This window comes from Aspergillus heteromorphus, assembly GCF_003184545.1.
Source record: "Aspergillus heteromorphus CBS 117.55 chromosome Unknown BO70scaffold_40, whole genome shotgun sequence".
Lineage (NCBI taxonomy): Eukaryota > Fungi > Ascomycota > Eurotiomycetes > Eurotiales > Aspergillaceae > Aspergillus > Aspergillus heteromorphus.
Genome location: NW_020290445.1, coordinates 126,903 through 154,367, shown reverse-complemented (window position 1 = coordinate 154,367; position 27,465 = coordinate 126,903). Strand labels below are relative to the sequence as shown.

At 58.0% G+C, this 27,465-nt stretch overlaps 8 protein-coding genes across 8 annotated transcripts; 5 read left to right on the top strand and 3 right to left on the bottom strand.

The window, feature by feature from the left end:
* Window positions 1–32: 32 nt before the first annotated feature.
* BO70DRAFT_374555 (uncharacterized protein) lies at window positions 33–3,057 on the top strand (the record flags this gene model as incomplete). Its single annotated transcript, XM_025544977.1, has 6 exons — window positions 33–115; window positions 180–296; window positions 354–1,174; window positions 1,257–1,260; window positions 1,839–2,060; window positions 2,115–3,057. The coding sequence occupies 6 exons, from the start codon at window positions 33–35 to the stop codon at window positions 3,055–3,057; spliced, it is 2,190 nt and encodes a 729-aa protein (XP_025395053.1).
* A 106-nt stretch (window positions 3,058–3,163) lies between these two features.
* BO70DRAFT_168638 (uncharacterized protein) lies at window positions 3,164–3,907 on the top strand. The gene has a single exon (XM_025538344.1). It carries the CDS (start codon window positions 3,271–3,273, stop codon window positions 3,757–3,759), a length of 489 nt encoding a protein of 162 aa, XP_025395052.1. The 5' UTR covers window positions 3,164–3,270; the 3' UTR covers window positions 3,760–3,907.
* BO70DRAFT_168633 (IFRD domain-containing protein) lies at window positions 3,704–5,530 on the top strand. The gene is made up of 2 exons (XM_025538343.1): window positions 3,704–3,980; window positions 4,123–5,530. Exons 1-2 carry the CDS (start codon window positions 3,790–3,792, stop codon window positions 5,375–5,377), a joined length of 1,446 nt encoding a protein of 481 aa, XP_025395051.1. The 5' UTR covers window positions 3,704–3,789; the 3' UTR covers window positions 5,378–5,530.
* Window positions 5,531–5,977: 447 nt separating this feature from the next.
* On the bottom strand, window positions 5,978–10,921 carry spt6 (chromatin-remodeling histone chaperone SPT6). Its single transcript, XM_025548369.1, has 4 exons — window positions 10,579–10,921; window positions 10,329–10,499; window positions 6,604–10,252; window positions 5,978–6,520 (listed from the first exon to the last, which is right to left on the bottom strand). Exons 1-4 carry the CDS (start codon window positions 10,750–10,752, stop codon window positions 6,270–6,272), a joined length of 4,245 nt encoding a protein of 1,414 aa, XP_025395050.1. The 5' UTR covers window positions 10,753–10,921; the 3' UTR covers window positions 5,978–6,269.
* A 1,232-nt stretch (window positions 10,922–12,153) lies between these two features.
* Window positions 12,154–13,973, top strand: ste7 (MAP kinase kinase Ste7; the record flags this gene model as incomplete). Its single annotated transcript, XM_025546933.1, has 4 exons — window positions 12,154–12,441; window positions 12,512–12,669; window positions 12,746–13,283; window positions 13,347–13,973. 4 exons carry the CDS (start codon window positions 12,154–12,156, stop codon window positions 13,971–13,973), a joined length of 1,611 nt encoding a protein of 536 aa, XP_025395049.1.
* Window positions 13,974–15,188: 1,215 nt separating this feature from the next.
* Window positions 15,189–17,972, bottom strand: BO70DRAFT_390474 (uncharacterized protein). The gene is made up of 2 exons (XM_025546157.1): window positions 15,930–17,972; window positions 15,189–15,864 (listed from the first exon to the last, which is right to left on the bottom strand). Exons 1-2 carry the CDS (start codon window positions 17,948–17,950, stop codon window positions 15,477–15,479), a joined length of 2,409 nt encoding a protein of 802 aa, XP_025395048.1. The 5' UTR covers window positions 17,951–17,972; the 3' UTR covers window positions 15,189–15,476.
* A 1,708-nt stretch (window positions 17,973–19,680) lies between these two features.
* On the top strand, window positions 19,681–20,534 carry BO70DRAFT_366276 (RPAP1 domain-containing protein). Its single transcript, XM_025544293.1, has one exon. The coding sequence runs from the start codon at window positions 19,721–19,723 to the stop codon at window positions 20,432–20,434; it is 714 nt and encodes a 237-aa protein (XP_025395047.1). The 5' UTR covers window positions 19,681–19,720; the 3' UTR covers window positions 20,435–20,534.
* Window positions 20,477–27,156, bottom strand: BO70DRAFT_374549 (anaphase promoting complex subunit 1; the record flags this gene model as incomplete). Its single annotated transcript, XM_025544976.1, has 11 exons — window positions 20,477–20,508; window positions 20,949–25,770; window positions 25,813–25,895; window positions 25,926–25,945; window positions 25,979–26,071; window positions 26,108–26,283; window positions 26,314–26,562; window positions 26,605–26,717; window positions 26,799–26,922; window positions 26,953–27,012; window positions 27,043–27,156. 11 exons carry the CDS (start codon window positions 27,154–27,156, stop codon window positions 20,477–20,479), a joined length of 5,886 nt encoding a protein of 1,961 aa, XP_025395046.1.
* Between the last annotated feature and the right edge of the window lie 309 nt (window positions 27,157–27,465).

Genomic DNA, 27,465 nt, shown 5'->3' with positions numbered 1-27,465 from the left:
TTTTTAACTGACTGCTTGCGCCGTTCCCCAACATGTCGACTACCGTGGACGACACCCAATCTTTGGCCGAAAGCCTGCCGGATGCTGCGACCAGGCAGTCCTACCGGTCGTTCAAGTGAGTGTGACCCAATCCGCGCCTGGAACCGCGGTTGGCGAGATTAAGACTCACGGAATGGCAGGAAGAAGTTTGCCAAGCTGAAGGTCCAATTCGAGCTTCAGATGCGAGAGAGCGAGTCGCTCGTTCGCGAAGGATTGCGCATCGAGGATATCTCGAAGAGAATCCAGGAACAGAACGAGTATGCGACCCCATCTGACAACATCCTGTCGATGCCCTGCCACTAACCCGATTGTAGTCAGCTCTTGGAAGTCCTTCTCGAGTTCAACGGCAGCCTCCATGTATCTCCCAGTCTACGCTATGACCTGAGCGCGCCGGAAGACGGTTCATTCCACTCGCCCCCCGAAAGAGATATTCCAAACTCGTACAATGACCCGGACGTCGCAAGTTCAATACTCAAGGACGCCAAGGCCCGAGTGGCTGCTGGCAGAATGTCAGGCGATGCTTACCGCGATGTCGAGCATGAGGTCAAGCGCAGCAAGGCTTTCGCGCCGCAAATGTCCTACAGCTCTCTGGCGGACTTTCCCCATTCTGCGCCTTTACAGCTGGAGAACCCGGACGATTACAATCCTTCCCAGGAACTTGGCTTCCTTACCGCAGAGCACGAGGCTGAGCACTACCTCGCCCTGGATGCAAAGTTGGGCGACATCGAGGCCATTGAGCAACTTGTCTGCATTCCCAAGAAGCCATCGCTAGCCGACCGCGAGAGAGAAGCTGCGCTACGAAGCCACGTCTCGGTGCATAACTGGCTACGTCAGAATCAACCCCAAATCTTCTTGCAGGATAATGAAAATGCCTCGGAGAAATCAGGCATGCGACCCTCGAACCTGCGCACGTCCAAGAGGGCCCCCGCACAGTCCCGCAAAGATGAGGACCTGTACGAAGAGGACAGTATCTTGGCGGACACTGCATCCACTTCCGGCGGTACGAAGGGCAAACGCAAGCGCGACGAAGATGCCGGTTATCGACCCAAGGGGGGTAGCAGTCGTTCCAGCCGGAAGAAGAAAGACGAAGAAACCGCAACCCCCAAGCGCCCTTCGAAGAGATCCTCCGGCATGGGTGCTTGAGCACTCCGCGATCAAGTGTTTGCAATTCATTTGTGTATTACTACATATTCCCCCCCTTGTATGTCCTTGAATAGTTCAGTGGATATGGAACGATACCCATCAGGAGCCCAGCGGATAGCCAGTTTCCACCCAACCCATGGAGGGATTGAGGTGCTCTGTGATTGATTGATGTTCTCGCAGGGCCTGTTTCTTGAGGCGTCATAGCTTCACTGTTTCCTTTGCTTCCTTTTTCCCTTTCCCCCCCCCCCCCCCCCCCCCCTTCTGCTACCTTTTGATGTCTCCAGTGTTGGAGAATGTCGCCATTATCTAGTACTTCTTCTGTGCGTTTGCGAGCGAGAGCTTCCAGAGCTATTTCGGCCTGGGAGGCAAGAGCCAGAGGCAGTGCACCAGCGTGTAATAAATACTCCGTTAATCGTTGATCCTCCATCAATTCCAGTAAATTCCACCGGCTGTGCTGGTGATTGACGTACTTACATACGGAGGACTCCTCACGTGGGTCTCCACCGGTTTGTCTGGTTTGCTCGGCCATCCGAAAGTCTTCTCCGATGCAAGATCTCCCCCGCCCATCTCGTCGGACTTCTTTCGCCAGAACAGAGCAGAGACTTCATTGAATCGCCGGCCACTGGTCTCCCCTGTATTGCGTCGACCCGCTCCAGCATGGCCATCACGATTCTCCCTCCGGTGGTGGAGGATGTCGACATTCCGTACCCCGACTCCGACGATGATTTGATGTCCGTGGATTCGGACGGAGGAGTCGATCTGGCAGCTGGAGACTCCTCGAGGCCGACGAAGCGGCCTCGCTTGGTGGCAGGAACAAATATCGGCGCGGGCGTTCTCACCCCCGGAGAAGTGGTGACGGATGATCCGCAATGGATGAGGTTGGCTCCCCCCTGCGTGCTACGTTATAGGCCCGCGCATTGACGAGATTCCAGAGGCCATGGCACGTACACCAACCCCCTCTCGACCTCCATCATCGCCACCGTCGCCGGTACGGTCCAAAAGACCAACAAGTTGCTCTCCGTCCAGCCCCTGCGGGCCCGCTACACCCCCGAGATCGGTGACCTGGTCGTCGGACGCATTGTCGAAGTGCAGTCCCGACGGTGGAAAGTCGATGTCGCCGCCCCCCTTCTCGCCCAGCTTCCCCTTTCCGCCATCAACCTTCCCGGTGGTATCCTGCGTCGACGCACCAGTGCCGATGAACTACAGATCCGAACCTTCTTCAGCGAGGGCGACCTGGTTGTCGCCGAAGTCCAGACCGTACATTCCGATGGAGGCGCCTCGCTACATACCCGGTCGTTGAAGTACGGAAAGTTGCGGAACGGTATTTTCCTGGCCGTGACCGGCACAGGGGGCAGCGGAGCGTCCAGCTCGTCGGTCAAGGGCGCCGTTGGGGCGGGGTCTACGGCGGCGGGCGCGGCGGGCGTTGGAGGAGTGGCGCGGTCGCGGCGACAGATCTGGACGGTCACCACCGCGAACGGAGGCGGCGAGGTGGACGTGGTCCTCGGGGTGAACGGCTACATTTGGATCTCCAAGCACACGGACGGCACGGGGGCGGCATCGTCGACGACGGAGAATGTGTCCATCACGCGCATGGAGGAGATGGTGTCGAGCTCCGTCTACTCGAGTCAAAACGACGAAATCCCCCCGCAGACCCGCCGCGAGATTGCCCGGTTGGCCCAGTGCATCCGGGTGCTGGTCAACGGCGGGGTGCGGGTGGACGAGGAGACGGTGATGGGGGCCTACGAAGCCAGCTTACAGGTGGATCTGGAAGTTGGGGATGAGGATGACGAGGAGGAAGGGGGTCGGGAGGGCAGGGAATATCTGGAGGGCAGCAAAGGGCGCCGGATATTGGACTTGGTTCTGCAGCAGAAGTAGATCACGCACGCACGTACTTCTCTTCTGGCTCGACAAGAGATTCGATACCCCCGGGGCAATGGACAGGTTCAGGCCTCTGCGACGATGTGTAGTGTGTAGTGTGTAGTGTGTAGTGGGCCCTGACTGGCCATCTCCTCCGTGTTTATCTTTCAACTCCAGCTTCACCTTCACCTTCACCTTCAACTTGATCATTTTTCTTTGAATGCGACAACGATGAAAGGCCAGACCCCGCATCACGTGGCGAGAACACGCGCAATTTATTGGTATGAAATAATGAATGCGAGTTATGAAGATGGAAGATGGAAGATGGAAGATGGAAGATGGAAGATGGTGGTCGTCAATCCCATGACTGCTGTTGGACCGGCTGCCTTGCGGTGGCGCCGACTTTCTTTCCCTCTTTCTTTCTTTCTTCCTCTCGTCTTCTTCCCTTCCACTCTCTTCTTTTCAACTCCCCGAAAGATCGTTGCCATCCATTCCTCATCCTACTTACCATGTCATTCGTCTTCGAAACATTCTTCTTGCTCGCTACAACAATCTTCACCGGCATACCCTTCGCTTAGCCTTCCTGGCCAACCTGCACCATCCTCTCCTTCCACAACTTCCCGACCACCACCTCTCACCGGCCTGGCTATCTCACTATCCAACCCTCGGATCCATCGCCCCGTGTTATCCCGCAAGCCCCTTCATTTTTCTTCTCCCTAGCAAACACGCCTCCCGTCTGTCTCTCGCAGGATGCCCGACCTGCGCCGTCAAGTCCTGGAGAGCGGCAAGACCGTCTCTCGCAAAGCCGCCTCGCGCGAAGGCTCGCGCCGCACGTCGCGCACCAACTCCGCCCAGAATTCGCGTCCTTCCTCCCGGAATGCAAGCCGATATCCCTCGGACGACGAGGACACTGGCAGCATGAGCGATGACACTGCCCTCAGGTGAGTTTGTCCCTTTTTTTTGGCATCGATCGACCAGGCGCCGCGACTTTTTCCTTTGTTCCTCCCGCACGCGGCATGATGTCATCGTCGCCCTGCAAGCCAGTTTTCGGGCCCGTTACTAATGCCTTTTTCAATGAGACAGCATTGGCTCGCTGGATGACCTCACCGATAACCCGGAGCTGGAGAACAACCATGACTGGCCCCAGGAGCTCGGGGATGTCATCCAGGATATTCTGGATCGCAAGCGCAGTAGCGTCTCTAGTCGAGAAGATGCATACGCTTCGTTTTGTCGTCTGGCAAAATACCACCATGTCGAGGAACAGATCCGCGGTCGCGTCACCGACCTCGTGGGCGCATTTGGCCGAAGCATCAAGTTCGAGAACAGCGTGCGCGAGACCACCTTGGCCCTCCGTGCCATCGAGCTCTTGACCATGTCGGCGTTCGACAACACGATCTACGAGAATGTCGAGTCTTTGCTCACCCGCACGATCCGCGATTCCACCTCTGTCACGGCCAAGGCCGCTGCGATCCACTGCCTCGGCGTGTGCACCCTCTACGGAGGGGCCGGCCAGGACGGGATCTTGGACCAGATGACCTTTTTCCTGGACATTGCCGCATCGGACGGGCAGTCCATCGATGCCAGCGACGACGTGGACAGTGTCACGGCGGCCCTGCAGGAATGGGGTGTGCTGGCGACCGAAATCGACGATCTCGAAGGGGAGAGCGAGGAAGCTGTGCAAATCTTCATGGACCAGCTGGAGAGTGGCAACTCCGCCGTGCAGATTGCCGCCGGCGAGAACATTGCCCTTCTGTACGAAAAGAGCTACACCCCGCAGGAAGACGATGAAGAAGAGGACGAGGATGAAGAAGAAGAAGAGGAGGAGGAATCCTTCCTCTCCAGCGGTGGCCGCGACGGTCCCAAGCTGGTCAAACGCTACAATGCCTACCACAACACGCACGAGCTCGAGCAACAACTGCAGTCGCTGGCAACGGTACACACGAAGCGCATTAGCAAGCGCGACAAAAAGAGCCTGCACAGCAACTTCGCTTCCATCCTTACGACGGTGGAGAATCCCCGCCGGGGTCCGATGTACAACACGGCCATCGACCAAGAAACGAACCGCCACTACGGCAGCAAGCTCACGGTGAAGGTCGGACGACAGGGAGTGATGAACATCGATCGCTGGTGGAAGTGGATCCGGTTGAACTCTCTGCGCCGAGTCCTGCAGGGCGGCTTCGGAGCGCACTACTTCCAAGGTAACCGAGCCGTGCTGGACAGCCTCCCCGTCATGGTGCGCATGGACGCGACATCCGACCGAGGCGCTGCCAAACGCGCGGCCAAGTCTCGCAACAGTCGCCGGTGGGCAGTCCAGGAGCAGTCCGACGAGGATTATTAAGTGCGTGCCGCTTCGTGGATGGAGGGACAGGACAGGAAGCAAGAAATACGTGCATGAAACTGGATATACACGCGTGCCTGCTGCTTCATGATTTGGTTTTGATACACCCGTAATTGCTGGCGTTCTGCTAGATTTGTGTTTGGCTTCCCTTACTTTCTCGCTTTTCTGCCTTCTTCCTTCCTTTGGTTTTGTTTTGCTTCATTTTGTTTTCTATTTCTTGTTTCTGTCTCTAAGCCTGTGTGCCAATGTGCCACGTTCCATGTTTCAACCATGTCCCCGAGAAATGTGTCTAGACAGACCGACAGTCAGACGAGAAACCCCCAACTATCCCCGAGATAGAGCCCAAAAGCTGAGTACATACATACATACATCGTAAATCTTGTTCCATAATTTCTACTTTCTACTTTTCGTCCTCTTCTATAATTCTTCGGCAACTATATATACTATGTAGTAGTAGAAAGCAAGGCGACAGCGTCAGAGCTGTCAGGCTGTCTATCTGTCTGTCTGTCTGTCTGTCTGTCTACTTTAGGGCTCTAAGGAGTGGGTGATCCACCACCAGCACCACCACCACAACCATAAGTATACTATGGATCAAGAATACACCAGAGAAGCTACATCAAATACACATACACATATACATACAACATACACATACAGAGCGCAAGCCAAGCCAAGCCAACCAATCAAACAACCATCATAGATTCAATTCCCGCAACCATGCCAGAGGATGCTAATACTTGCTGTGCGTAAGAATGAAAAAGGGGGGGGGAAATACACAATAAAGAAAACCGGCCATCCGGACCCATCCAGAGGAGGAAAAGAGAGAAAAACACATGTGAAGAGAAATATTACAGTATACAGAAAAAAAAAAGAACTTTCCGTTTTCCTCTCTTTACCGTCGTCTGTTGGCCTGCATGTTGGTAAACATCAACTTGAAGCCGTTGCACAGGGCCCGCATGTCCGGGTAGGGGTTGCGCTGCAGCTCATAGCCCTGGGGGATGACCTTGACGGGCCAGCTTTGCAGCTGCGCGTTCTCGCCCGCCTTGAAGCACAGGGAGAAATAGCCCGCGTGTTTGGGGTCGATGCAGAAGGCGTAGGCGGACCGTCGGGGGTTGGCCTTGGTGTACGTCTCTAGCCAGGAGTCTAAAGGGTGGGCTTGGGTTAGAAGATTCGAAGAAATGGTAATAAGTATTGGTATGGGGGGGGGGGGGGGTTCCTAAACTCACAGGTGGCGTCCTTATTGCCATCCTGGTACTTTTCGTGCAGAATCATCTCGTCGACCTTCTTGGTCATGGCTTTGACGTGGTTGAAGATCAGGTCGTCCAGATCGCTGTACGTGTACCTTCCGCCTACCTTCAGCGTCCGGCCCACCGAGAACTCATTCTCCTTGTCCAGCTCCAGCACGTCGATGTGCTGGAAGACGCCATCGGCCACCTTCCAGGTGACCGCCAGGTGGTCCGGCCCCTTGGATGACGGCCGAATGACCACATCACCGCGGCTCTGGGACCCCAGGAACTCCTCCGCCTGTGTCGAATTGAAGGCCCGGAACATCGGGTGCTTGATGACGCGCATCGTGCGTCCGCCGCTCTGCGTCTTCTCCTGCTGCGCGTCCTGGTCCTCTCGCTCCTGCCGATCATCCCACTCGCCTTGTAGCCGATCGGGCGTGCGGGCCACCGGTCGGCTTACCTGCTCCTCGCGCAGCGACACATTGCAGAGGAAGTTCTTGCGGTTCAGGAAGAGCACCTTGGCCGGCAGCGTCTGGTGCATCTGGTACAGCGCGCGCACTGGGATGTCGTAGCGGTCTGTCAGCTCGGACTCAGGCACCAGCGCGTCGATGCCGCAGTCCAGCTTGCCGTCAATGTGGTCGTCCGTGATGCGCTTGATCGAGATCGGCACGACCATGCCCTCCGCCAGCGTCTCCGCCGTCTCGCCCGTCAGCATCGTGAAGATGTCGTCCGTGCTCAGGAAGACAAACTGCTTCCGCAGCTCCTCGTACGGCTGCTGCAGCTCCGCGCGGATCGTCTCCAGCGTGGCCCGTTTGCGCTGGTTCAGGTTCTTCTCCAGCTGCTCCGCGTACTCCTCCAGGATCAGATCGTTCACACGATCTTGCGCTTCCTCGCGGAATAGTTTGCGCACAATGGCACCCGGACCGTTCTCATCCGTCTCGGCCTTGATGTCCTCTTCGTCCAGCTCCAGCGCGTCGGCCGCCATCTTGCGCGCAATGTCGTAGTCTTCCGGGTGCACACGGGTGTTGTCCAGGGGATCGGCGTCGGGGTCCGCGTTCTCGAAGTCGATGTACAGGAAGCTGGCGCAGTTGTTCCACACCTTGATGCCCATCGCCGGATACTGGGCATTCACTCCCAGCAGCTCGACACGGTTGTTGACCAGGCCGCCATTCATGTTGACGATCTTGAGCAGGTGCGCCGCCTTACGCGGGCCCAGACCACAGACGTAGGGCAGCAGGTTGGCTGTCGCCGGGTCCGACACGGCTTCGTTGATATCGACACCCACCAGGTTGACCATATCCACCAGCGCCGTCTCCAATTGCTTCAACAGCAGGTCCTGGGAGACGAGCTGCTGACCCGGCTTGAACTGGATGGAGACAATGTCCCGGCCGAGCGAGGCGTACTCCTTGAGGGGACTCTGCAGGTACTTGGCCAGACCCACGCAGTAATGCGTCAACGGGGCGAAGCCGGGGTGGTCCTTCTTGGCCCGGTCGCTGTGCTGGTAGAGGCGCGCCACCTCGTCGTTGACGATGACGACCTCCAGACGATCGCTGACTTCGTCGTCCCGGTCGTCGGTATAGAGCGCGCCGCGCAGGTCTTTCCGCTCCACCACCTCCGCCAGCAGCTTGTACAGCCGACGAGTCTCGGGGGTCATGCCGGAGACGCCGATCACATCGGGGCGGCGACGGCGCACAAGCTCTCGGAAGGCGTCAACATCCTTGCCATCTGCCACACCACGTTCGCGATCTCCGATGGAGAGATCCGTGAATTTGCCGTTCTCCAGCACGCGGCCGTCCTCCTCGACGTAGGCCCAGTGGATGGGTTCGCGACCGACGACGCCGGAGCCCGTTGAAAGAGCCAGCACCCGGGGAACCGTTCCCAGGATCATGCCCTTGGGCTTGTAAGGAGATTGGTCCAGGCGCTGGGAGAACGCCTCGCGGCACTCCTTCGCCACGTGGTTCTCACACTCTTGCCGGATGTTTTCCTTCACGCTGCGGTTGATCAGCCGCTCGAGCTTACCCAGCGCCAGATCCAAGACGTCCCGACGGGTGCGGTTCCACACGTCCGCCAGCTCGCTGTAGTTGTCGGACTCGATGTCCTGATACAGGCGTTGGCGGAAGTGGTCGAAGTTCTCGAACCGAACCTTGACATCCACCAAGCCCTCCTCCTCGGCCTTGAGCATGCGGAGGTACAGCTCGGGCCGACGGGCGATGTCGCTAAGCTGCTGGTTCCGCAGGTACTTGAACTCGTAGTACGGGTGTTGCTCGTCAATCCGACGAAGGCCCTTCTCCGTTCGGAAGCAGTCGACCGCGCCGTTCATGTAGTAGGCCTGCCGGACGACCTTGCGCATCTTCGGGCTCAGGATGATTTCCTCCGCGAACATGGTCTTGGCCGCTTTGACGACATGCGAAGAGTTGGAGAAGTCGGCGTCTACGAACGTATCCGCCAGCTCCTCGGGTCGTTCCACAGGATCTTCAGTGTATTGGCGGCGGCCTTCCTTCAACGCGTTTTGCGCGAATGCATCCGCCGTGATACCGAGGGCACGGACGAACCCATACGCCTTGCCATTCCGGACACGCTCGAAGAAAGTCTTGCTCGAGGCTTTCCGCCGTTGGGTTTCCCCGTTCGCTTCTCCGTTCATCAAGTTCATGTCCCTCAACTGGGACGCGTACTGGAAGTGGATGTAGTCCTGAATGTCCTGCAGCTCCTCCATGGTCACTGCCACCGGGAGCATTTCTTCCACAATGGAGTCGGTCACACTGAAGAGGCTCTGGAGGTTGTCGTAGGCCTTCTGGATGGTGTTGCGCTTCTCCACGAGCGCCTTGAACTTGAGATCGTGATCAAAGATGTCCCACAGATCGGTCATGTTCAATAGCTTCTCCGCCTTGATGGTGTACTGAGAGGCCTCGGCGTCATCGCTCACCTCATCCGTCGGCACCTTCGCCGCATGGATCATGTAGTCCTTCCGATGCTGGAAAATGAATGGCACTTCCCAGTCGTCGGTGATGAGGAACTCCAAGACCTTGGCCACCGAGCGCTGGAACGGCTCCCGTAGCTCGGGCTCGAGGCGCTTCTTCAGGAGCATGAGGTTGGAGATCCAGGCCGCCTCCTCACGGAACTGCTCCTCGGTCAGGACGACATTTCGGTAGGGCTTGCGGGCAATCTGATGTCGCTCGGGCTCGTCCAGCAGACGAATCTGGTTATCCTCCTCCGTCAACATCTTCTCGGCCAGCTGTGACGGCTCGAAGACATCCTTCAAGTCCAGATGCTTCTCCTCGTTCTCCTCCTGCTCATCCTCCTGGTCTTCCATCTCCAACGCGAACAGGTATTCGTTGCCATCTCCGAACGCGGCGCGCATGTCTTCGAGGGCATTCTCGTCCAAGCCGGTCGCATCGGTAACACCCAGTCCTCCCTTGGAGGCACGGGTAACCTCCAGGTCCTCGCGCTCTCGTTGCATTTCATCGTCGGAGAAGACGTCCTCCTCGATGAAGTCGTCCATCTCATCGTGCATATGTCTCCGATGACCGGACCTCCCGTAGTCGCCCGCCGGTTCCTCATCCTCGTCGGAGTTGAAGATGTCGTCAATGCCCTGGGAAGCTTGCCGGGTATCGCGATCTTTGTGACCACGCTTTAGGCGCTTAAACTTGGGCTAGTGCGATAGTTAGACACGCCACGCGCGATGGAGCGAAGACCGGGGGGGGGGGTTAATGAAAGCCAAGACATACTTCTGTGGCGGAGGAAGACTGGAAGTTGGGATTGAGGCCAATGAGCTCCAGATCTTCGTCATCCAAATGCTCATCCTCACGTTCCCGGTCCCTCTGCTTCCTCTTCTCCCGTCGGCGCTCGGCGCGCTCCTCGATCTCCTCATCCTCATCGACAATAAAACCCTCACGAACCTGTGGGGAGGGGGTGGGGAATCGGGTCAGTACGGGTGCGAGAGCGTATGGGCGCTCCATTAGTGACTGGGAGACATACAGCGCGGGCAGCCTCCTCATCGTCGTCATCATCCTCGTCCTCTTCACTCGAGTCGTAGTTGTTATTGGTGCCAGCACCCTCGCGAACTTGCCCCTCGTAGTCATCGGCAAGCTCTTCATCGTTTTCATCGTCATCCACCATGGCCTCCCCCTCGAGCAAATGACGGGCGCTCATTCTGACGGTCTAGGATTGCTTGCGTGGTGTCAGACGTCGGGGAGTCGAGTAAAGGATAGTCGGAAGAGGAATCTGCGGGGAGGGATGGAGGGATTGAGGGGGATAGAGTGAACTCGAAACGAAACACCAGGCGAAGGGAAGGGACCGCCGCAGTGAAGTGGTAACGCACAGAGGCTGGGGGAGAGAAGAGATGAGAGGAAAGGAAAGGAAAGGAAAGGATAGAATGGGCTGCTTGGATGGCCGAGACGAGATCCCAGCAAAGACCCGGCGGCTGTGGCGCCGTCCGCCTTCACCGCCCGCCGGAGCTGAGCTGTGGCTGGTGCAGCTGCTCACGTGGGAGGACCAGGCCCGGATTGGGACTAGTGGATACGGAGGGGAAAGCCGGCCAGAGGCGCAGGTTGATAGCGTCATGTGACTGCGGTGCCCCTCGGCGGACAAACACCACCAAACACCACAACACCACACTATTAGACAAATATATATCTATATATATGATATATATATAAATAGTAGTCTCTCAATAGGGTGCAAGTACTGTTGGTACGATTGTCTCTCGTGTCTGGATGGATGTCAGTGTCTGTGGGATTCAGTGGCACCTGTCCAGCCCAGACTTGTAGACAAAGAATCCATCCATCGTCTAGTCGACGCCATCGCTTGTTTCATAGGTCGTCAACAACAGGACCCTCTCAGTGCTGCTCTTTTGTTTCGGATTCTCCCTAACTCGGGAAAAAAAAATCCCTCGGGGGAAATTTGAGGGCAGAACTTAGTGTAGTAGTAGATAAAGTAGTACCTGGCTAGACCAGCCTCGTAGAAGAGCAGCAGCGTACTGCTACTTAAGTTACTGCTCCTTACTGCTCCTGCTTGTTCTGGCATCTCCGCCCCAACTTCTCCTCTTCTCCTCTTCTCCTCTTCCCCTCTTCCTCTCTTCCTCTCCTCCTTCACCAACTCCCACCCTCACGATCTTTTCTTTCTCTCCATTCCCTCGGCCCTCCACTCCTCTTGGGGGATTTATCTCCTACCTCCAAGATACTATACTATCTACTATCTAGTCCCATCCATCCATCCATCCATCCATCCATCCATCCATCCATCCCCCCCCCCCTTCCCCGTCCCCCCCACCTGTTCACGGCGCTTATCCGGTGTCTCAGCGTCCAATAACTCCCGCCCGCTGCACGCCCGACGGTCAGACACTGGTCCGTTCTCCTGTCTCACGGGCCCGCATAGTCGCCTCCTCTGGGCAGCTCGTCCACAAATTGGGCGGACAACTCTGAGATACATCCGTCCCCGTCTCCGTCTTCCTCCCACTCTCATCGACTCACTCCCTCGCCCTTTCTCCTTCTCCCCCCTCCCCGTTTCTATCCTCCCCAGTCTCCGTGGCAGCATCGCCTCCGTTGCCCAGCCATGGCCGACCAATTCAAGGCGCGAACGCTTAAGCGCAAGAACGTCAAGGGCCTCGCCCTGAACGCTGCCCCGAAACCTACCTCCAACCCTTCCGACGGCGATGCTCAGGCGTCCGGCGCCGCGGGAAATGGCGACTCCAACCGCACCGATACCCTGGAGATCGGCCTAGAGTTTCGTCTCGACCTGCGTAGCGAAGATTTGGTTCCCTTGAAGGAACTGGGGGCCGGAAACGGTGGCACTGTCTCCAAAGTCATGCACGCCTCCACCAAGGTGGTCATGGCTCGAAAGGTACCTCTCCCAGAGACACTCCGCGTCCGTGTCGAACGGCAGATCCCTCGTGTACTGACTCGCATCGCAGATCATCCGGGTCGACGCGAAGGAGAACGTGAGGAAGCAGATCTTGCGAGAGCTCCAGGTCGGACACGACTGCAACTCCCCCAATATCGTCACCTTCTACGGCGCCTTCCAGAATGAAGCCAGAGATATCGTGCTGTGCATGGAGTACATGGATTGCGGGTAAGTGAGCCCCCCCTCCGCAAAGGATCGCGGGACCTCAGCCGGGCCTGGGGCTAATCGTGCCCTTAAATCATAGCTCGCTGGATCGGATATCCAAGGACTTCGGCCCCGTGCGTGTGGACGTACTGGGCAAGATCACCGAGTCCGTCCTCGCGGGTCTGGTTTATCTGTACGAAGCGCATCGCATCATGCACCGGGACATCAAACCCTCAAACATCCTCGTCAACTCGCGCGGTAACATCAAGCTCTGCGATTTCGGCGTCGCAACCGAGACGGTCAACTCGATCGCAGATACATTCGTCGGCACATCGACCTACATGGCCCCGGAGAGGATTCAGGGTGGCGCATACACAGTCCGCTCGGATGTCTGGAGTGTTGGATTGACGGTGATGGAAGTGGCTGTGGGTCGGTTCCCCTTCGATACGTCGGACTCGTCGGCGGGCGACCGTGCCAGCGCGGGACCGATGGGCATCTTGGATTTGCTGCAGCAGATTGTGCATGAGCCGGCCCCGAAGCTGCCCAAGAGCGACGCGTTCCCTCCCATCCTGCACGATTTCGTCGCCAAGTGTCTGGTCAAGAAGCCGGAGGAACGCCCGACCCCTCGGGAACTTTATGTATGTCCCATCCCCTCGCTCCTGGTGCTCCGATGGAGGGAGCTAAACTGACCCCCGATATAGGACAAGGATGCGTTCCTGCAGGCCGCCAAGCGGACCCCGGTTGATCTCCAGGAATGGGCCATCAGCATGATGGAGCGTCACAACCGCAAGTCATACCTGGCTCCGCCGCCTCCCAAGTCGCTGAAAGAAGAGCCTCCGGTCTCGAACCCGTCTCCCAAGCCCCAGTCCAGCCAGTCCGGCCATTCCACCAAGCCCGCGCGCACGCCCCAGTACGCCCCTGCCCCGTCCTCGGGCGACATCCCCTTGAACGTGGGCCACGACGCCCCCTCGCACCACCAGTACAGTTACTTCCCCGCGAACCCGTCGCCTCGGCCCTCGCGCACCACACGCTCACCGCCGATTTCCCTCGAGCATCTCTCCTTGGAAGACGAATACCGATCCGGCCGTCGTCGGACTCCCGTTGGGGGTGCGTCTTCCGGCCTGGAGCCTCCCATGCACCCCGGGATGGGAACTCGCTCGGCCAGCTCGCACAACACCAAGTCACGGATGCCTCTGCAGTCGGCGGCGGCTTTGCCCGTTCGGATGGCGCCTCCCCCGAGCGGTCCTCTGCCTCCGCCTCCCAGCGGCGGGTCGTGGCAACGCCCGTCCAACTCCATGCGCGGCGACCACATGAGCGGCGCTGTCTAGAATCTCAATAGACGCGGCATTCAACCGACACGACATCTCTCAGCCCTAATCTCTCCTCTTGAACCTCGTGTCGGCTCTTACACCCTCCCCCAACCAACTCTTCACCCCCCTCTTACTTAGCACCGGAATGGTGGATGACGGACAGCCCGACTACACCGCTGCTTGCTTGACCATGTACCCGACCCATTTATGTCCATGACACTTTTGCATCGGCAAGGCGTATTCATTCATTGGCCCTTTCAGAATTTTTCTTTCTTTCTTTTTCTCATTCTCCTTCAACTATGCATCTATCTTATCTATCTTATCTTCGATGTGCCAGATACTTCCTTCCCCGATCTTACTTCATCCTGCATATGTTACCCACTTTGTGTATCTTCTTCTCCCTTTTTCTTTTCCCCTTTAAACCTTCTACCACCCAATGCCCATGTCATTGTTCGATAGCAGTGACTTCCTGTCATGTCATGTAGGCATAAACCCAATGCAGCAGAGCAGAGCACCCACCCCTGTACATGACGGATGCCATCTATCTACTTACCTATCTACCTACCTGCATACACATCCATATATGTATTGATCTACCCTAAATTCTGATCTATCTAAACTCAGTACAGACCCTCCAATCTACGGCATATCAAGTTACCCCGGGAACTTTCGCAAAATTTACAGCCAGCCAGCTAGCCAGTCATCAGACTTTCAGACCGTTAGAGACAGAAAACCGTATCGTATTACGAAAACAAACCCGATCGAAAAATACATACAGAACAAGAACCCAGACAGGTATATCTTGTTGATAGTATGTCCGCTTTGGTTCAATTAGGGTAAGGTACTTGTGGGATGTAGGAATATAGCAAGACCGTAATGCATGCATGCATGCATCCATCCTTTCATGTTCAATCATTGGGAGACTGTTAATCCCCCGGAGGATCAGCCGCAGACCAAACGCAACAACAGGTACACCGGTACACCGGTACAGAGAGAAGAGATAGCAATACAGGCGAGAGAGGAAAACAATTGGCAAGTACCATTGAATCCCATCACACCATAGGAAGGAGGGAGATATAGGATGGAATAGGATAGGATAGATGAATAGCTAGGAAAGAAGCAAACAACAATACGCCGAATGGCCGATAGCAGAGCAAGAGCACAAACATCACATCGCATGACTCCACAAACATCACATCACATCAAGGGTAATGATAATGAGTAAGCTAAAGTAAAAAAAAAAAAAAAAGATAATAATAATAATAATAAAATGAGATAGGAGCCATGACACTATGGCACAAACACTGGCCCTACATCCGACTTAATCATTCTACGAATGCCCTTTCATCATTCCCCCTGTTGTAACCCGGACCTGACAACGCCAACGGACGAAAGAAACACATGAAACCGATGAATGGGCACCGAACGCGGTACCGTCGTAAGAGAGGGAGAGGAAGAGGAAGAAGAAGAAGAGGAGGAGGAGAAGGAGGTCGTGATCCATCGTATGCTTGGAGAACAGTCCTACTTCATGGCGATCTCTGATCCACCCACAGGATTGGGGGCCGGGGGAGCAGGCGCCAGGTTAGGGCGTGGAGCCAGTTCGACCATGGGATTCTTGGCTCCGCGAGTGCTGTTGCTGCCTCCTCGACCGGCCGCACCACCGCCACGGCCGTGCGAGGTTGCGGGCGAATGGCCGGCTTTGTCCTGCTCGGCCTGCTGACGGGCGGCCTTGCTGATGCGCGGTCGACGAGTGGTGCTGCCTCCTCGTGAGCCTGGCCCTCGCACGGGCAAGCCGGTCTCCTGCGAGATCGGGACAGCCGAGGCCAACGCCATCTGCTGATGCGACGAAGGCCCTCGACCCCGACCACCACGTCCGCGGCCACGGCCACGTTTGATCGTCCCATCGGCCCTAAAGATCAATGCCATGTTAGTAAACCCATGTCTGTCACCCAGGCGGCAAAGGCTAATACGCACCGTTCAACCTGGATCTTCTCGCCATCCGCCACCAGCGGCCCACTGTAGACGAAGAATCCATCCTTACTGGCGGCCGCCTGTTCCTGCCAGGCCAACTCACTGTCGTCCACAAACGGATCATCCCGGTCATACTCCTCCATTTTCTTCTTGCGGCGCTTCTTCTTCCCCTCCGACTCAGCGCCATTGGGGCGTGCTGCGCCTCCCATCGCTCCCTCGCCCTCCAAGTCGCTGTCACGATCCATCTCCAGACTGAGATCCTCATCGGCACTTTCCCCCGCGGAGAGCCCACGGCCACCAGGCTTGTCGTTTCGTTCCAGGAGAGCCCCGGCCGCCGCAACACGCGCCAGCCGCTCCTTGTGTGCTGCGAGGCGAGGATGCAACGCGGCAAAGCCATATTGTTCCTCAGCCAAGCGGGCGAAGTTGATGATCTGATTCCCGGTGCCCTGGAGCGGGACATGCAGGACAATGCTAGGCACGCGGCGGTTGTCCGAGTCGCCTGTAGACGCCCCGCCATCGACGCCGAAGAGCGCATTGGATATCAATCCCGAGCCCTGGGGTAGCTGAGGGGTCTCTTTCGCCGCCCGAGGCGGCTTGGGAGACGGAGCCTTCGGCGTCGCTGCTGCCGAGGGGGTTTTTATATCCTTATCCTTCTTGATCACCTTGGACACTGTCGAGGGTGCCGGTGGGTCTGGCTCGATGTCCATAGGCGTCGGACCAGGCGAGGGCGGTCGGTTATTCGAGGGCGCTGGGGTCAACGGCTCGGGGGCCGGAGGGGGAAGCGCAGGAAGGGGCTGTGGCGCCGGAGCTTGAGGCAGAGCTTGAGACGGAGCTTGAGGCAGAGCTTGAGACGGAGCTTGGGGCGGAGCTTGGGACGGAGCTTGAGGCGCAGCTTGAGGAGAAGCTTGAGGAGGTTGGGGCGGCGCTTGAGGCGGCGGTTCTTGGATGGGATGCGGTTGTGGGATGGGCGCATACGGAGACCGAAGGGCATAGGGTGAAACCGGTCGAGGCTGATGTTGGGGTATGGGCTGTGGTTGTGGTGGCGGCGGTGTGGGAGCGATTTGTGCCCCCACGGGGGATGGGGAGTAGCTGGACGCGCCGTGAATCGGAGATCCATACGGACGGGGAGCATAGATCGGCGGCGATGAGGTTGTGGGAGGATCAATGATACTGGCAATGGCCGGAGAGGCACTGGCACGGAAGGTCGGACGCGGAGAGAGAGGGCGCGTTGGAGGACTGAAGGAGGCGGAGATCGGAGCCGGGGCCGGAACTGGGGCCGGAACTGGGGCCGGGGCTTGCGCTGGAGATGCCGTATCAAAGGCAGACCGAATGGGATCGAAGTTCTGGCCGCTGGTCCTTTGCGGCGGGGGGGCGGGCGGCTGGGACTGCGGCCGCGGAGGAGGCGCGGATGGCATCATGGTCGGATACGAGGAGGCGAGGAGGGCCGGAGCCACGGGTGGCGGTGTCGGATGGGACGACAGGTTGATCAGACGAGCCGGACCCTGCTGTAGGATGGGTTGAGGATCGATTCGAGATGCCCGGGGACTGGCTATGGGAGTGCTTGGGGCGGGCGTCGGGGCTGGCACTGGAGCTGCAGCTAAGACTGCAGCAGCCGCCGGGGGAACGGAGGGAGCACTCGTCGCAGGGACGAGGATTGGCGAAGGAGCCAGCTGGGGACTCTGATCGGGGGTGGAAGCCTCCAACTTGGGCTTCTTGCGAGCGTGAGGCGCGGTGAAATAGGACGGATTGGTCGGCGTCGACGTGGACTTCTCTCGCTGGCGACGACTGCCCCGTTTGGTCTCTCTCTCCGGTTCCTGTTCTCTTTCCTTTTCCTTTTCCTTTTCCTTCTCCTTCTCTCGTTCTTTCGCTTTGACGGGTTTGGGGGGTTCTTTACGGTCGATGTCGAGTTCGTCGGGGTTTCTGCGACGCGACCGTCGGGTACGAGTTTCGCGGGCGGGAAAGTCGATGGGGGAGCGCGACTCGTGTTCACCTGAAGCCGAGTATATGGACGGCTCAGTGGACATGTTGAAGAGGGGAAGAAAGGAGGAGAGAGGGGGGGGGGGGGGGGGGGAGAGAGGTCAAAGACGTTGTAGCATCGAGTGAGACGACAAGGTGTTGGGGTTGGTCGGAGGAGAGGAGGTTGGCGGTGGACAGGCGATGCGGGTGGTGGTGGTGGTGAAGGAGGCGATGATATTGGATGCGTCCGATCTTAATCACTCCAACAAAGATTAGAGGAATAAGGGGAATTGGATGACGAACAAAGGGAGATGGAGAGAGGGGGGAAAGTGGTGGTGGTGATGAAGTGGGAGAGTGGGAGAGTTGGAGGGGGGAAGGAGATGAGGAGAGAGAATGGATGGAAGGGAAGGAAAGGAAGGAAAGGAAGGAAAGGAAAGGAACGGAAAGCAGAGATGGAAGGGCAGGAAACAGCAAAACGCGGAGACTGCAGCAGCAGCAGCAACAACAACAACAACAACTGCACAACCAACAAGAAAAGGGGCCGCAGGGTACAGAGGATCTAGGGCTGGCTCGATCTATCTATATCTATTAACGATGAGCTATACCTGATGATATAAATAATCTCTCGTGTTACAATCCGACACGCCTTTTTGCAGGTTCGTTATCGCCGTAATATTGGCGTTTGGCTCCCAGGAATTCGCCTGCTTTCGCGCCCGGTCGGATTCCCCCCTCCACCCCCCAGCAAGAGCCCAGACCGGTGCTCGGCTCTTGGAGACTTCCCCCGAGTTCGAGTTCGTCAGACACCTTCAGACCGGTGCCAATGCGCCCGACAACCGGTTTTCTTGCCTTCGTCAAGGGGCGCTGCGACAGTCTACAACTTTCGATATCAGATGGGGTCACCTGATTGAACGTGCCTTACCCAATCAGGTAGGGCAATCAGGTGAGAGGCTAGTCCCGTCCGGGCCTAGCAGTCCCCATTTTAGCTTTTGAGCCGCATGCTGACTCAGCGTGCAGCATCCCCGTGCGGGCTGACTCAGGGCTGACTCAGCCAGACGTGCCGGGGATACCTTCAATTCTCGTCCCGTTTGGGCGCCCGCTTTCCTCCCGGCCAACCCCCCACCCAACTCAACCAAAGCACCATGGCCCTCCGCGGCGAGCGTTTCGTCCTTGATCTCGGCTCCGACGATGAGGCTGCCCCGGTTGATACCCACGATGGTCTGCAAGAGTCCTCCTCCATCACCATCCCCGGTCTGATCGGCGAGATCCGTGAACGATCCCCCGCTGCGCCTGCCCCGCCGACTCTCAAACCCACCACCACAGGCTTCCCGGCGCATCGCCGTCGCAACAAGCCCTCGGCTTTCAAACAACGGCGAGCTCCAGAGGCCTCCGCCCCAGCATCCACCCAACCCTCGGCTTCTTCCGCGACCGCACCCGGTCCGACAGACGAGAAGTCGGCCATCGCGCAGCAAAATGCGCAACAGCTGGCATCCATGTCGGATGCGCAGATCCAACATGAGCGCGAGGAGCTGATGGAATCTCTGGACCCGTCATTACTCGAGCGATTCCTACGCAGAGCCCGCATCGACGACCCGCCTCCCTCCACCCGCAAGGCCGCTGCGGCGTCCACCACCACCCAACCGCCAGAGCCTGTTGGCCCCAGCACACAAGACAAAGAAGAGACGAAGGAAGCCCCTCCAGCATCACCACCTCCACCAGCCCCCTCCTCCCAAGATGACCTCCCACCCACGCAGCCCCCCTCAGAACTGCACCCCGCAGCCGCCGACCTCCCCCCCACCGACAGCGTACACTTCCCAGCTCCGCCATCACAGACCTCCCCGATGCCAAACCTCGACCCATCCTCCCCCTCCTTCCTCTCCGACCTCCAAGCGCACTACTTCCCCAACATCTCGCACGACCCCGCCGCACTCTCCTGGCTACAGCCGCCCTCCGCCGACCCCGAAGACCCCGACGCCACCTCCGCCTACCACCCCGCCAGCAGCGCCGAGGCCATCCACCCCGCGAACCTGCGTTTCTCTCTCCTCGGCACGGTCCTCTCCCCAGCTACATCCCTCTCACTCCCAACGACCCTGGGACTCCACCACCACGGCAAGGACCCGCACGCCGCCGGCTACACGATCCCCGAGCTGGCGATCCTGAGCCAATCCACCTTCCCGGCGCAGCGCTGCATCGCGTGGCAGGTTCTCGGCCGGATTCTCTTCCGGCTTGGAAAGGGCCAGCTCGGTGAGCGCGGTAGCCCCCTCGTCGAGGGACTGTGGTCCGTTATTGAAAACGAAGGCGTCGTGGGCGGCATGCTGGCGGAAGCGGACGGGTCCACGGGCGGATCGGGATCTCGTCGAGGCGACAAGGACAAGGACAAGGACAAGGACAAGGACACAAAGGCCGAGGGACAGGAAGAGTCGGGGCCGAGCGGAGGAGGACGTCGACAGCACGCCAGTGCCACGGCGTGGGCTGTCGAGGGCGTCTGGTTATGGCAGATGGGCGGCGCAGGGGACCGTGGTGTTCTCAAGGAAAATACTATTCGGTCCCAGTGAGGGGGGGAGGGATGTCGATTACTTCCTTGCTTGCTTCCACTCTTATAAAAGACGTGTGTATTGGTTGGTACCAGCTGGGCAGGGGTTTATGTTTCTTCGGCATAGATGCATTGCGGATCCATAATATAATCCGATATGATGGATATGATATGATATGCTATGCTATGCTATGATGAGACAATGGATTGGTATCACTCCCATCCCACATTCCCACTCCACAATCACTCGCGCGCTCCATGGGGGTGCAGTTGAACATGAACTCGCCCGGTTAGGCATACACGCAGTTGCAACAGTAAAACAGCCGTAGCAGCAGCTGCAACAACAACAACAACAACAACCACCTAATCACCCAACCTCACCACACACAGGACCGTACCACAAGCACAAACAATAAAAATAAGATAAGATAAATACTCCAGCCAAGTCGTAATCACATCAGCATTGCACTCCCACTACCTACTACCTACCCTCACTCAATCACAATCCCCAATCTGCACGCCCCAGATCCTCCAACGCATTTCCTCAATATAATCCCTACGTAGCCACAGCCCATCGGAGGGGGTGACGACCCTCGACAAGACGCTTTCATCCGAGATGCCATGGGAGTCATCATCGAGGAAGCGCTCCTCGGCGGGCGTATCGATCCAGTTAAACAGCAAACGGAGCTGCCAGATGCGATCGCGGACTTCATCTGGATCAGCGCCGCGGCCACGGGCGGCCTGGACGGCGTTCTTGACGATGCTGTCGATGACGAGCTTGCTGTCGACGGCGGACTGGCGGAGCCAGGGGGCGTAGGAGAGGAGGTTGGGGCCGGCGCTGCGGGTGCGGGCAGGGAAGGAGGAGGGGAGGACCAGGGCCTTTTCGCGGACGTCGAGGCCGGCCAGGGAGGGCAGGTTGAAGATCCAGTCCCACATGCTCTGGGAGGGGGCGGTGGGGGTGCGGCTGATGCCGGAGGAGAGGAGGGTGGCGAGGCTGGGCATCGCGGATGGGGGGAGGCCCTTGCCGTGGTTGGAGGTGGGAATGGGGGTTGGGAGCACGTCCTGGGCTTCGCTGAGGCCGGAGAGAGTCGAGACGAAGACCGAGGAGCCGGTGGGGTTGTAGCTGGCCTTCCGGCGGAGACAGACGGACGAGTCGCCCTGGCGGAATTTGTGGCGCAGGTCCGGGTCGCTGGCGAAGTCGAGGACCAAGGGCCAGTAGTCGGCGTTGCGGACCTCGACGCTCGTGATGGTGCTGAGATCGGGGAGCAGGCAGGGCGCGGTGATGGTGCGGCTGATCCCATCTTGGTTGGTCAGGGTGATGGGGATGGAGATGGCGCGGCGAGAGTCGATGTCTCGAGGCACCAGGCAGCGCGGCTCCGCGGCCAGGACCCAGAGATGCCGGAAGGCCTGCAGATGGCACTTGTTGTCGAGGACGGTCATGGGGAAGATCGGGTACAGGGAGCAGATCAGCGAGGCGATGGCCAGGTCGGACGTGCCCAGCGTGTGGCTGCCTCCGGCCAGGAACAGCAGCCCCATGGCCATATGCGCGGCCATATGGCTGCCGTACGGCGTGTCGGCATCCACACGGCCATGCAGAGACCGCAGGCGTCGGAAAAGAGCCAGATCCCCCGTGCCAGCCATCACGGCGGCAGTGGAAAGTGCAACGACGTCCTGGCAGTGTCGGACAGAGTTCCGCGTGAGCTTCGCATCGTAGTTGATGGCCGGAAGCCTGCAGATGCGGATGAACTGGTCCAGGTAGGCGAGTAGCAGATCGCGCACACCCGGCTGTGCCGAGCCCGCATAGCGAAGACCAAGAGTGAAGCAGAGACCGGCGATGATGTTGAAGAACGGCATGTCATCGCTCTTCAGTCGACGGACCCCGGTCAGGCGATGCCGACGGCGATAGACGTTGGGAAGGCTCTGCACAACCCACTCGAGAGTCGGACGGATGCTATCCCACATGATGACGTGCCGTGCAAGAGTGCGAAGGAGGAACAGGTCCGGCCGGACGTAGTCGAAGCGCACCGTCGTATCAGGAATGTCGATCTTGTGGGCCAGGATCTCGTCGTTGGTCTTCATGAAGATGATGGCCAAGGCAATGGTCGCGCCCGCGGTGGCCCGATCCAGGACGTGTGCAAGGTCAACATTCTTGTTGCCAACTGCAACAGCCAGCAGCCTCTCCACGATGTGCATGTCGCGCATGCCCTTCAGGTCTTTCCCCTTGGCCAGGTTAATAAAGCCCAGAGCAAGACCGGCAGCCAGGCGGTATCCTTCGTCACGCAAGTCCTCGTGAGATCCTTCCTCCTGCTCTACATTTTCGATTTCGGACAGCATCACCTCGCTCATTCTCCGGTGCTGGGATCCGCAGTACAGGAGGCCAATGCCCATGATGCCCGCCGTTTGCGTCAAAGGCGACAAGTTCAATTCAGCAGCACCAAGAGGGAGCATGCGGGTGACGTGTACCGACAGAAGCCGAGTGATCAGTGTATCCATCGTACCCAGATAGGAGGCGGACAGGCCGAGCAACAGGCCGATCGAGGTCATCGTATGTTTGGGCGTCAGGTATTTGAAAGCCACCCATTTGGCCAAGGACTTGAGGTGTCCATTCAAGCCCAGGGCCAGCAAAAAGCCCGCATGACGGTTGGTCAGCTCCGGGGGCTTGTTGAACAAGATCCACGACGTATCGATCCCCTTGGAGTTCTTGGAGATGGCAAGTCCGGTGGAAACGCCGTTGTGGAAAAAGGCCCAACACACCTTCTCCTCGCTAAAGGAGGCTCGATCCGCGCTGATCGTGACGTTGGACGGCTTCATGACGCATTGCAGCGAAAATGAAGGAATTGGAAGCTTTTCCGTCAACAGGGGCAGTCGGCTGCTAAAGGTAAACATGGCGCGACCCGCAGGGGTGGAGAGTGTCCTCAGGGTCACCAGCTGCACCACTTCTTTCTGAGCTTCCAACAAATCCGAGTCGGTCCAGTCTGGCTCGGGAATGCACTCGGCGATAGGAGCTCGAGACTGATTCAGCAATCGAGCCGCGTCAACGTAGCGCTTGTCTTCGCGGAAGATCAGTCGGCTCACGGTAAACCGGTCCAGTTCGGCGGATGCTTCAAATGAGGCGATTGCATCGATTTCGAGCGCAGAGACACCAATATGATGTACATCGCGCATCGCATCGTGGGACACCGTAGACTGCAACGGCACTGACGGAGGGGGAAGCAACGAGCTGCGCTTGATCATAGAAACGCTGAGGTCCTCTCGGTCGATAAGCTCCAGCAGCGTCGAGTTCCAGGACGTCGAAGCATGCATTTGCGACTGCATAATCGCTTCGTACAGAGGCGCGCTGACACCTTCCGGGAAACACTCAATTGTGCTTCTTGTGAACCCCCAACGATGCAGAAGCTTGATCCGGTCCAGGGGCGTCGTAAGGGTATGCACTTCAGACAGAAACCCGTCCAGAGCCATCGTTCGGGGGGTGAGCGCAAAGCACTCTTGCCACAGCCTGCCCTTCCTCGGGGGCCGGTCTGGGCCGGCCACCAGGTTCAGAAGGGTAAAGAATGGCGACGAGGGCTGACGCCAGGCGTTTTCCAGGTGGGAGAAGATCGCAGGGGGCGAGAAGGGCTCGTCGGGTACTTCGAGCATGGAGATGCGGGTTTCTTCAAATTGCCAGCGGTCCATGCTCGCCATCTCCATGCCATAATAGGCGTTCTGGGCCCATGTCCAGGATTGCCATCCGAGCCATCCGCCGATTTGGGCCAGAACTGGCGCAAGCAGACCCGAGAGATTGCCTGATTGCTCGCTATCGCAAATGGAAAGTTTTTGCTCCTCGCGGAAAAGATGCAAGGCAACTAGGATCGTGCATAGAGAAGTGCTCCGAATGCCCTGACTGAAGGACAGCGCGGTGGGCAGGTAGCCACTGGAGCCCACGGCTCTATCACCCCAGCTGGTATTCTGGAACTCCCGGGCCAAGGCGATGCATCGGATCACATAGGTGTTTGTGCGGCAAGTGGAGCGACTGGAGGGCGACTGCTTGCCCTGGCTCACGGCACCCTCCTCGGCATCTTGCTCGACCACCCAGGCCCAGGAGCTGCTGGCCATCCACGGTGCTACCACGCCGGCAGAACCGGACTCTTGCTCCAGCATCGTCTCCCAGCTTTCCAGGTCGACATAGCTTCCACTGCTTGACCTCAACAGGCTCCTCTTCCGGCGCGTTGGCTGGGCTGTTGGTCGTGGCTGTTCGCCGTCAATCGACGGAATCGCCATGGAGAACAAAGTTACCACCATTGCTGTCCATTCGAGGTCATTTTCATCGGTTCCCCGGTGGTTCAGCCATTTCATGGTCTCCCACCAGGCAGCCAACACTCCGTCCCTGGCCTTCTCATCGGATATGGCAAACCGACAGACTTTGAGCACGCGTTTCACCAGCTCATTGCTGGGCTCCATCTGAACCTGAAGCTTGACTCTTCTATTTGCCGAGTCAATCACATCGAACTTTCCTCTGGCCGCCGAGTGATCGAAGCCAGTCACGGTGATGGACGAGTCGGTCATCAGTCGCTTCACGCCGCTTTCCCGTCGATGATTCCCAGGCGTGTTGGGGTGCACCCCGTACGCTTCATGGAGCATAAGCTTGCTGGGGATTCTAATGGTGGTCGGTCTGCTCCAGGGGGTTTGTAGATGCAGCACCTGACGGTCATCCTCTGCTTTCTTCAAAGTCACAACCCGGGAGATCTCCCCATCAACAATCTTACAAGCGTCCCATACATCTGAGAAATGCTGTATGCCGGAGGCCTGGACAAGTAATGGCCGCTCTTCAGAGGGCGTTCTTTTCTTCGCCTTCTTGGAGAAGACATTGTCTTTCTTGGGAAGCGAAACCCGGTCGACCTGGAGGTTGAGAACAGTCATCGATCTCGCATCTCGATCTACCAGGTAAAGAGCCAACGTGGCGGTGTTTCCGCTCTGTGTGGCCCCGCACTCCGAAGGACACAGGGTCATGATTTTCAGTCTCCGAGATGAGGACTTGGGCTTGACTGGGGTATGGAAGGAGACAGAAATGGAAGAAAAGCTTTCAACCTTGGTAAGAAGGACCTCCTCGGGCAGGCCTGACGCGGAATGATTCAAGTCCATGTTCTCAAACCCCTCAAACAGGCTTTCATTATTCAGCTCCTCGAGAAGTCTATCAACGGGCGCATCAATGAAACTGCTGGTTGTGCTGTAAACGGAGCCATTGCCAGGGGGGAGAGAGCCCCTTGGATTAAAGCCAAAGCTACCCCGCGTGCTACCAGCTCCAAGAGATTGACGCAGACCACCATGGGGCATGGAGCTGGATTGACTGCCTGTGGCTAGATCGGAAAATGTAATCCTATCCTGGCTGGTGGCCAGGTCCGCGCGGGCAAGTAGAGAGCTCACTCGTCTCGATGTCTTGAGCGGCACTCCAATGTCCCCGAAATCCTGGCCCAGTTTGGAAGCCAGATCGTCCTCATCTCCCTTGCCTTCCACGGAGTACTGTGATAGGGACAGACCGGACGTGTTCCAGCCGTCACTTCTCGGACCAAAGCTCTCCCTGGCAGCCGACGGGCGAGCCGCGGGGGTCGTCGAGCCTGTAGTCATTCCATAGTGCGAGCTACGCCGCTTGGAGCGCGTTCCTCCCGTCTCCCTTCTTTCCTTCCTCTTTGATGAGGGAGCTGTTTCATCTTCTCTGTACCGTGCGGTCCATAGGGTATACAACCCGGTGTTGTTATTGACAGTGACCACGAGGATCAAGGGGCCCATGGCTGGGTTTCTACTGGAGCCTGCGAGTTCATCCTTTGGGGATACGTAGACAATCGCATCGGCTGGATCGAGGACATCCAACCCCGACGGTCTCGCCGTGACACTAGTCTGAAGCCAACGAGAAGACTGGTTGGTCACAACCAGCCCCATCTCGGAGTGAGGGTCCATGAGAGAGAACACTCGGGGCATGTCGGCCTGCTTGTTCTGCCGTGCCTTCAGCCCGGCATTCGGCGCCAGAGAAAGAGAGATCGTCAACGACGGCCGTTTGGATTTGCCAGAAGGGATGTCCAACGACTGGGATGCACGGAAGTCGGGTATTGCAGAAGCAAACGAGTTCGGGGGCGCCATGGGGAGGGGTTTCGTGGCTTCCTCCTCGTGGAGTTTTCTCTGTATCAGAAGCCCCCTGGGAGTTGCAAACACGGAATCGACCTCGAATGGAAGAGGAACGATATGGCTGTTGCCCACGAGGAAGAATATGTGCGCCTGGGATTTGAGGACCACGACCAGTGCTCGCGCATTGCTTGGGTCGGTCCCCGGGGGGGCTTTGACATGCTCGCCATCCTGACCCAGTGACAACAATGAGCTCTTCGAGGATCCTCCGCTGAGTTTCTGATCATGCAAACCCCGGTTGCGGCCTGCATCGTTGCCTGCCTGCGCCTTCTCTCCCGCCCTGGATCCCGAGGCACTCGTGTCCGATGATCTCTTGATCTTCCCGACGGAGAAGGTGGTCAGCAGAGCGTGTCTGATCTCCTCCTTTTCGAAATCCAAGCGAAACACCCTCTTGATGACCCCCGCTCGGGACCAGACGGCGCAGCTTTTTGTCCAGACAATCTCATCCTCGATGGGGCCGTTCAGATCTTTGTCGACGGTCGTGGTCCATGAGTAGAGGTCCTCGGAGGGATCGGGGGGCAGGAGGTCTTCAGCGACCAGGAATGCGATGGCGGAGGGCTCGTGGAGGCCGAGGGACCGAACTGTCGCCATTGTATTATCGGAGGGAGGCCAGATGCGGGATCATGTCATGTCCATTGTCCACCGGCACGATGGACGGGGGTGGGATGAAGAAAGAGGAGGAAGAGGAGGAGAGATGTAAGTGGAGTGGGGTGAAGAGAAGTGAATAGTAAGGAGGAGTAGTAGGAGTAGTAGGAGTAGTAGGAGTAGTAGGAGGAGTAGTATTGTCAGTGTCAAGTGTGGAGGAATGAATGACGCGCTGGACGCGGCGGGCTCCAAAGCGGAGCGGGCCAAATCAAGCAACAAGAGCAACAGCGGCTTTTTTCCTCCTCCGCAACTCTT

Bases quoted from the DNA above. Each gene is read 5' to 3' on its own strand.
- BO70DRAFT_366276 (XM_025544293.1), top strand. From the start codon at position 19,721: ATGCCAAACCTCGACCCATCCTCCCCCTCCTTCCTCTCCGACCTCCAA.
- spt6 (XM_025548369.1), bottom strand. From the start codon at position 10,752: ATGAGCGCCCGTCATTTGCTCGAGGGGGAGGCCATGGTGGATGACGAT. The intron at 10,500-10,578 runs GTATGTCTCCCA...CCCTCCCCACAG, and splicing joins ATGAGGAGGCTGCCCGCGCT to GTTCGTGAGGGTTTTATTGT. The intron at 6,521-6,603 runs GTGAGTTTAGGA...CCCACCCTTTAG, and splicing joins TGGCAATAAGGACGCCACCT to ACTCCTGGCTAGAGACGTAC.
- BO70DRAFT_390474 (XM_025546157.1), bottom strand. From the start codon at position 17,950: ATGTCCACTGAGCCGTCCATATACTCGGCTTCAGGTGAACACGAGTCG. The intron at 15,865-15,929 runs GTGCGTATTAGC...ATTGATCTTTAG, and splicing joins GAGAAGATCCAGGTTGAACG to GGCCGATGGGACGATCAAAC.
- BO70DRAFT_168633 (XM_025538343.1), top strand. From the start codon at position 3,790: ATGCCCGACCTGCGCCGTCAAGTCCTGGAGAGCGGCAAGACCGTCTCT. The intron at 3,981-4,122 runs GTGAGTTTGTCC...TCAATGAGACAG, and splicing joins AGCGATGACACTGCCCTCAG to CATTGGCTCGCTGGATGACC.
- BO70DRAFT_168638 (XM_025538344.1), top strand. From the start codon at position 3,271: ATGAAAGGCCAGACCCCGCATCACGTGGCGAGAACACGCGCAATTTAT.